Here is an 8,039-nt window from a genome sequence, read left to right as displayed (position 1 = left end):
AATGTTTGCCTGGCATGTGTGAGGCCTTGGGTTCCATCTGCAGCACAGAAAAAAATCTGCACATCAATATCTACAACAACTTCATCGGCTATCTTTTTTTTTTTTTTTTTTTTTTTTTTGTAGTACTGGGGATTGAACCCAGGGATATTCTATCACTGAGCTACATCCCTGGCCCTTTTTATTTTTATTTTTTACTTTAAGACAGGGTCTCATTAAGTTGCATAGGGTCTTGATAATTTGCAGCATCTGGCCTCAGATTTGTGATTCTCCGGTTTCCAAGCCATTGGAATTAATAGGAACTCATCATGACACCTAGTTTATTTATGTTTTAAATTTTTTGGTACTCAGAATTGAACTCAGGGGCATTTAACCACTGAGCAACACCCCCTGGCACTTTTTAATATTTTATTTAGAAGAAGGTCTTGCTAAATTGCTTAGGGCCTCACTAAATTGCTCAGACTCATTTTGAAATCACGATCCTTCTGCCTCAGACTCCTGAGCTGCTGGGATTACAGGCGTTGGCCACTATGCTTGGCTTATTTTTTGTTTTTATATAGGGTCTCACTAAGTTGCTCAGGTCTCAAATTTACGATCCTCCTGCCTCAGTCTCCCAGGCAGCTGGGGCTACAGGAGTATCCCACTGTGCCTGACCCCAGATGTCTTTTACTGGTTGGATGATTAAACAATTGGTGCAGTTATACCATGGGATACTATTCAGTGAGAAAAAGGAATAACTATTGATAAGTACAGCAACCTGGAGAATATTCCAATCCCAATAGTATACATAATGTATGCTTTCATTTATATAACATAGTCTTCCCTCTCTTTTTTTTTCTTTCTTTCTTTCTTTCTTTCTTTCTTTCTTTCTTTCTTTCTTTCTTTCTTTCTTTCTTTCTTTCTTTCTTTCTTCTGTATGTGTGATACTGTGGATGGAAACCACAGCTTCAAGAATGCTAGGCAAGTGCTCTAACACATCTACATTCCCAGTTCATATAACATTCTTTTTTTTTTTTTTTTTTTTATGGTGTCAGGGATTGGACCCAAGGGTACTTCACCACTGAGTCACATCCCTAGCCCTTTTTATTTTATTTTTTTGAGACAGGGTCTCACTAGTTTGCTTAAAGCCTTGATAAATTGCTGAGACTGGCTTCCAACCTGCAACCCTTCTGCCAGAGCCGCTGGGGTTACAGACATGTGCCACCACATCCCACCTCATATAACATTCTTGAAACAACAAAAGTATAGGAATAAACCATAGACTAGTAGTTGCCAGGGGTTAAGGAAGAACTGAGATTTATAACTGTAACTATAAAAGGGCAACATGAGGGATCTTATAGTGATGAACTATTTTGTATCTTAACTGTATCTCTATCAACATTGTGATATCGTACTATCACTTTGCAAGATGTCACCATTTTAGGATAAAATTGAATAGAAATAGAAGGTCTAGTATTTTCCTACTGTATATTAATGGATCATTTTGTGATCATGCTGGCAAATGTGTACCCCACTTTATAGATGACTGCGTTAAAGCACTGAAAAAAAAAAAAAAAAAACATTGAATGTGTGATTTTGAGTAAGGGGAAGATATGACCAGATTTGTGTTTTTAAAAGATTGTTCTGGGGCTGGGGAGATAGCTCAGTTGGTAGAGTGCTTGCCTTGCAAGCACAAGGCCCTGAGTTCGATCCCCAGCACCCCCAAAAGATAAAAAAAAAAAAAAAAGAGATGGCTCTGGCATCTAGGGATGGGGCACAGTTAGGCTGCATGCTCAGAGACCAGTAAGGAGGCGGCTGTACGGGTGGCGAAGGGTCAATCTGGCGATTGGCCATTGGATGGATTTGAGAGCTCTTTTGATGATTAAATGGGCAGTTACTGGAAAGAGGAAAGTGCTAGCCAGTTAATGAAATGAAGCCCACAGCAGTAGTGGAATAGGACAGGTGTTTATGTCCATTTCTTCCATTTACCATTTTACTAGAGGTCTAGCCAGTGCAGTAAAGCAAAAGAAAATAAAGGTGTCCAAATTGGAAAATAGGAAACAAAATTCATTATGCACAGATGGTATGATTTTATACAGTCAATACAAAAGAAATTATAGACAAGTAAAAAATCAGGGCTGCCAAGTGGATTAATCTACTACAAGTAGTTTATTTCTATACACCTGTCACAAACACTTAAAAAGTGAAATGTTTAAAAAGATGAGTTTAAAATAACACAGTGATGGTGGTGGGGGGTGTAGCTCAGTGATAGAGCACTTGCTTAGCATGCACAAGGCCCTGGGTTAAATCTCTAGTACTGGGAAAAAAAATTAAAATAACAGAAATTACCAAGGAATAAATCTATTGAAATAAATACAGGTTTTTTTTTTTTTTTTTTGTTTTGTTTTGTTTATTTGCAGTGCTGGGGATCAAACCCAGAGCCTCACTCATGCTAGGGAAGTTCTCTACTACTGAGGTATAAACCCAGCGCCAAATGTCGAATTTTATTGAAGGACATTAATGAAGATCTAAAAAAAGGAAGAAAAACATAACATATATATGCCATGTTAATAGATTACTTAGTGACAGAAAGATGTCACTCAAAAGACTTTGTTTTCCTAAAAATACGAGAGTAATACAATTTCAGAAAAAAATACCTCAAAGTTTTTATTCTCTGGAACCTGAAGTAGCTCCAAAATTATGGATGTGTGTGTTTAGTACAGCCAAGATACTCTTTAAGAAGAACAAGGTGGGGGACTTCCCTTATCAGATGTCATGATTTATAATAAAGCTCTAGTAATTCTGACAGTGTAGGCTTAGTGTAGACTAATGCGTCAGAAGAGAGAGTGCAGAAATACACCCAAATATCGTGGATGATCTATGTGAGATGGTCCTGCAGGTCGGGGGGAGGGTGCTCTGTTCATTGAGTGGTGTGGAAGCACTTGCTTATCCATGTCAGAAAAAAATGAAAAAGAATTTCAACCTCACTCTACATACATCCTCAAATTATAAAATGTGGAGAAGACATTAGTGGGGAAATTCTTTATGACTCTGGAATATAAAGGCGTTGTCTTTTCTTTTTTTATGGGGACTGGGGATTGAACCCCAGGGATACCCTACCATTGAGATACATCCCCAACTCCCCCTCTGCCTTTTTTTTTTTTTTCAATTTCGAAATGGGTCTTGCTAAGTTGTTGAGTCTAACCTCAAATTTGCTGTTCTCTCTCAGTCTTCTGAGTAGCTGGGATTACAGGCATGTGTCACCAGGCCTTGCTGATAAATTAGCTTTCTAAAACAGGATTAAAATTTCTCACTGGGCTGGGGCTGTGGCTCAGTGGTAGAGCATTTACCTAGCACGTGTGAGGCACTGTGTTTTAATCCTTAAAACTAAATAAACAAAATAAAGGTATTATATCTATCTGCAACTAAAAATATTAACAAAGAAAAATTCCCACTAACTGTTAAAGGAAAAGATTGGTACAGTAAAAATAAAACTTTCTGTTCATCAAAAAACAACATGGGGTCAGGTATGGTGGTGAATGCCTATAATCCCAGCTACTCAGGAGATTGAGGCAGGAGGATTGCAAGTTTAAGACCAGCCTTGGCAATGAAATGCTGTCTCAAAATAAAAAATAAAAAAGGGTTGGGAATGAGCTCAGTGGTAGAGCATCCCTTGGGTGCAATTCTCCGTACTTCAAAAACCTAAAACCAAAACAAAACAGCCTAAGGAGGGTGAAAAGATAAATCACAAGCCTGTAGAAGATTTCTGCAACACACATAATTAACAATCTGCAGAATATATAAAGAATTCCTAATAATTGAAAAGAAAAAAAAATTCACCTATTTTAACTGGTCTCGTCTCCCACGTGGAAGGTATTGGGTTCGATCCTCAGTACCACATAAAAATAAATAAATAAGAGCTGGGCTGCTTTCGGATCCCTCGCTGCTTCAGTTTCCCTGTCGCGCTTCCTAGAGGTGGCCTAGGGGAGAAGTAAGAAAAGATGTCTGAATATATTCGGGTAACAGAGGACGAGAATGATGAACCCATTGAAATACCATCAGAAGATGATGGGACAGTGCTGCTGTCCACAGTTACAGCCCAGTTTCCAGGGGCATGTGGGCTGCGCTACAGGAATCCAGTGACTCAATGTATGAGAGGTGTTCGTCTGGTAGAAGGAATTCTGCATGCACCTGATGCTGGTTGGGGAAACCTGGTATACGTTGTCAACTATTCCAAAGATAACAAAAGGAAAATGGATGAGACAGATGCTTCATCAGCAGTGAAAGTGAAGAGAGCGGTCCAGAAAACATCTGACTTGATAGTGCTAGGTCTCCCATGGAAAACAACCGAACAGGACCTCAAAGAGTATTTCAGTACCTTCGGAGAAGTTCTTATGGTGCAGGTCAAGAAAGATATAAAAACTGGTCATTCAAAAGGATTTGGCTTTGTTCGTTTTACGGAATATGAAACTCAGGTGAAAGTAATGTCACAGAGACATATGATAGATGGACGATGGTGTGACTGTAAACTCCCCAATTCTAAGCAAAGCCCAGATGAGCCTTTGAGGAGCAGGAAGGTATTTGTTGGGCGTTGTACAGAGGACATGACTGCTGATGAGCTGCAGCAGTTCTTCTGTCAGTACGGAGAAGTGGTAGACGTCTTCATTCCCAAACCATTCAGGGCTTTTGCCTTTGTTACATTTGCAGATGACCAGGTGGCCCAGTCTCTTTGTGGAGAGGACTTGATCATTAAAGGAATCAGCGTGCATATATCCAATGCTGAACCTAAGCACAAGAGCAATAGGCAGTTAGAAAGAAGTGGAAGATTTGGTGGTAATCCAGGTGGCTTTGGGAATCAGGGTGGGTTTGGTAACAGCAGAGGGGGTGGAGCTGGCTTGGGAAACAATCAGGGTAGTAACATGGGTGGAGGGATGAACTTTGGTGCTTTCAGTATTAATCCAGCAATGATGGCAGCAGCCCAGGCAGCACTGCAGAGCAGTTGGGGTATGATGGGCATGTTAGCCAGTCAGCAGAACCAGTCAGTCAGGCCCATCAGGTAATAACCAAAGTCAGGGCAACATGCAGAGAGAGCCAAATCAGGCTTTTGGGTCTGGAAATAATTCCTATAGTGGTTCTAATTCTGGTGCTGCAATTGGCTGGGGATCAGCATCAAATGCAGGGTCAGGCAGTGGTTTCAATGGAGGCTTTGGCTCAAGCATGGATTCTAAATCTTCTGGCTTGGGAATGTAGATGGTGGGTTATGGTTGGTTAGTATAGAACGGTGGGAATTCAAATTTTTCTAAACTCATGGTAAGTATATTGTAAAATACATATGTACTAAGAATTTTCAAAATTGGTTTGTTCAGTGTGGAGTATATTCAGCAGTATTTTTGACATTTTGCTTTAGAAAAGAGGAAGAGCTAAAGGAATTTTATAAGTTTTGTTACATAAAGGGTTGAAATATTGAGTGGCTGAAAGTGAATTGCTGTTTGCCTGATTGGTAAACCAACACACTACAATTGATATCAAAAGGTCTCTCCTGTAATGTTTTATCCCTGGACTTGTTAAGTGAATTCTTTGCATGTTCAAAGTGGAAACCATTGATTAGAACTACATTCTTTTCTCTTTTTTATTTTGAACCCCACCATATGAATTTTTTCCTTAGGAAAATCTCCTTTTGGGAGATGATGGTGTCACAGTGTTCGGTTCTTTCGGTTTTGCTTTTTAACACTTGTCTCCTCTCATATACAAAAGTACAATATGAAGCCTTCGTTTAATCTCTGCAGTTCATCTCATTTCAAATGTTTATGGAAGAAGCACTTCATTGAAAGTAGTGCTGTAAATATTCTGCCATAGGAATACTTCTGTCTACATGCTTTCTCATTCAAGAATTCGTCATCACGCTGCATAGGCTGCGTCTTTGACGGTGGGTGTCCCATTTTTATCCGCTACTCTTTATTTCATGGAGTCGTATCAACGCTATGAACGCAAGGCTGTGATTTGGAACCAGAAGGCTGTTTGAACTTTTGAAACCTTGTGTGGGACTGATGGTGGTGCCGAGGCATGAAAGGCTAGTATGAGCGAGGAAAGGAGAGAGCGCGTGCAGAGACTTGGTGGTGCATAATGGATATTTTTTAACTTGGCGAGATGTGTCTCTCAATTCTGTGGCTTTGGTGAGAGAGTGTGCAGAGAGCAATGATAGCAAATAATGTACGAATGTTTTTTGCATTCAAAGGACATCCACATCTGTTGGAAGACTTTAAGTGAGTTTTGTTCTTAGATAACCCATGTTAGTTGAATGTGTTAAGTGAAATGATACTTGTACTTCCCCTGCCCCTTTGTCAACTGCTGTGAATGCTGTATGGTGTGTGTTCTCCTCTGTCACTGATATGTAAGTGTGGTAACGTGAACTGAAGCTGATGGGTTGAGAACATGGACTGAGCTTGTGGTGTGCTTTGCAGGAGTACTTGGAAGCAGAGTTCACCAGTGAGCTCAGGTGTCTCAAAGAAGGGTGGAAGTTCTAATGTCTGTTAGCTACCCATAAGAATGCTGTTTGCTGCAGTTCTGTGTCCTGTGCTTGGATGCTTTTTATAAGAGTTGTCAATGTTGGAAATTCTTAAATAAAACTGATTTAAATAAAAAAAATAAAATAAATAAATAAGATATTGTGTCCATCTACAACTAAAAAGTATTAAAAAAAAAAAAAAACAATGAGATGGCATTTCACATCCCATAAAAAATAAAAGCTTGATGATAGGAAGAGCAGGTAAGGACATAGAACAAAAACTTCTATCCACTGATGGTGGGAGTGTAGATTGGTGCAACCACTTTGGGAAACAGCTTCATGTTAACTAAGAAAGTTGAACATGAACAATTCAGTTCCTAGAGGTACACATACACAGGATGTTAGCGTAGTACATTGAAACAGCCCAATGTCCATCAGTAATAGAATAAATAGTGATATGTTCATTCAATTAACTACATAGAGATGGAAATAAATGAGCCACAACTATAGCATCTAAATGAATGACACTCAAGAACAGAGAAAAGCACAAGTAGAAAAATAGATACAGTAAAATTTCATTTTTCCATTAGCCAAAACCAGCTAATATGAAACAATGTGTTGTTTAGGGATAGTCATATACCGAGTGAAACTCATTATGGAAATAAATAAAGCTGGGCCTGGTGACCCATACCTATTATCCCAATGGCTCGGGGAGCTGAGGCAATTTAGGGAGGCCCTAAGCAAGACCCTGTCTTTAAATAAAATATAAAAAGGACTGGGGATATGGCTCAGAGGTTAAGGGCCCCTTGATTCAATCCCCTGTTCTAAGAAAAGAAAAGAAAGAAAGAAAATACATTATTAAAACAAAACTCACTGTAGCAGTAACTCCAGAGATGGAGGGAGGGTATGTGATCAAGAAAGGAAACAGATTACTTCTGGGATAAGGAAATGTTTTATTCCATGGACACACAAATCATCTGGATGGAAGTGGTCACAATTGCCCTAAGTGTGGGTGAGATGGCCCAGGAAGGGGTAAAAGGAACATTAGTTGGATACAGTGGTGTGCATTTGTAGTTAGTTACTTAGGAAGCTGACACAGGGCAGGAGGATCACTTGAGTCCAGGAGTTTGAGACCAGCCTGGGCAACATAGGAGGCCCTGTCTCTCACACACACCCACACATACACACACACATGCACACAAAGGGAGGTAGTGTTGTAGCTCAGTGGTAGAACACTCGCCTACAATGAGTGAGACTCTGGGTTTGATCCTCAGCACTGCATTTAAAAAAAAATAAATAAATGAAATAAAGGCCTACAATAAATAAATAAACAAACAAACAAATGCCATTAACCCTGGAAGATGTTGGAGAAGAAAGAGGGAGAAGTTACTGCTAAGGCCAGACAAAGAGAAGGAACTATAGTAGGTGCTGGGGTTGTGGTTCAGTGATAGAGCACTTGCCCAGCACATGTGAGGCACTGGGTTCGATCCTCAGCACCACATAAATAAATAAAATAAAGGTACTGTGTCCATCTACAACTAAAAAATAAATAAATAAA

The 8,039-nt window shown here is 39.6% G+C and overlaps 1 protein-coding gene across 2 annotated transcripts; it reads left to right on the top strand.

Annotated features, from left to right (window-relative positions):
* Nucleotides 1-3,900: 3,900 nt before the first annotated feature.
* Nucleotides 3,901-6,623, top strand: LOC306653456 (TAR DNA-binding protein 43-like). Of its 2 annotated transcripts, none has more exons than XM_079126463.1 (2): nucleotides 3,901-4,818; nucleotides 5,833-6,623. In XM_079126463.1, exons 1-2 carry the CDS (start codon nucleotides 3,978-3,980, stop codon nucleotides 5,898-5,900), a joined length of 909 nt encoding a protein of 302 aa, XP_078982589.1. In that variant the 5' UTR covers nucleotides 3,901-3,977; the 3' UTR covers nucleotides 5,901-6,623. The 2 variants fall into 2 exon arrangements, with proteins under 2 accessions (XP_078982589.1, XP_078982588.1); XM_079126462.1 differs by having other exon boundaries at nucleotides 3,901-4,836; nucleotides 5,763-6,623.
* Nucleotides 6,624-8,039: the final 1,416 nt, after the last annotated feature.

Source organism: Sciurus vulgaris (genome assembly GCF_902686455.1).
Source record: "Sciurus vulgaris genome assembly, chromosome: 2".
Lineage (NCBI taxonomy): Eukaryota > Metazoa > Chordata > Mammalia > Rodentia > Sciuridae > Sciurus > Sciurus vulgaris.
Note: the sequence above shows the minus strand (reverse complement) of the source record. Positions and strands in the feature narration are given on the sequence as shown.

What these genes read in the sequence shown, in the direction of transcription:
- LOC306653456 (XM_079126462.1), top strand. Translation starts at nt 3,978, where the DNA reads ATGTCTGAATATATTCGGGTAACAGAGGACGAGAATGATGAACCCATT. An exon ending in AGGTGGCTTTGGGAATCAGG is followed by an intron (nt 4,837 to 5,762) that starts GTGGGTTTGGTA and finishes TAATCTCTGCAG; the next exon opens with TTCATCTCATTTCAAATGTT.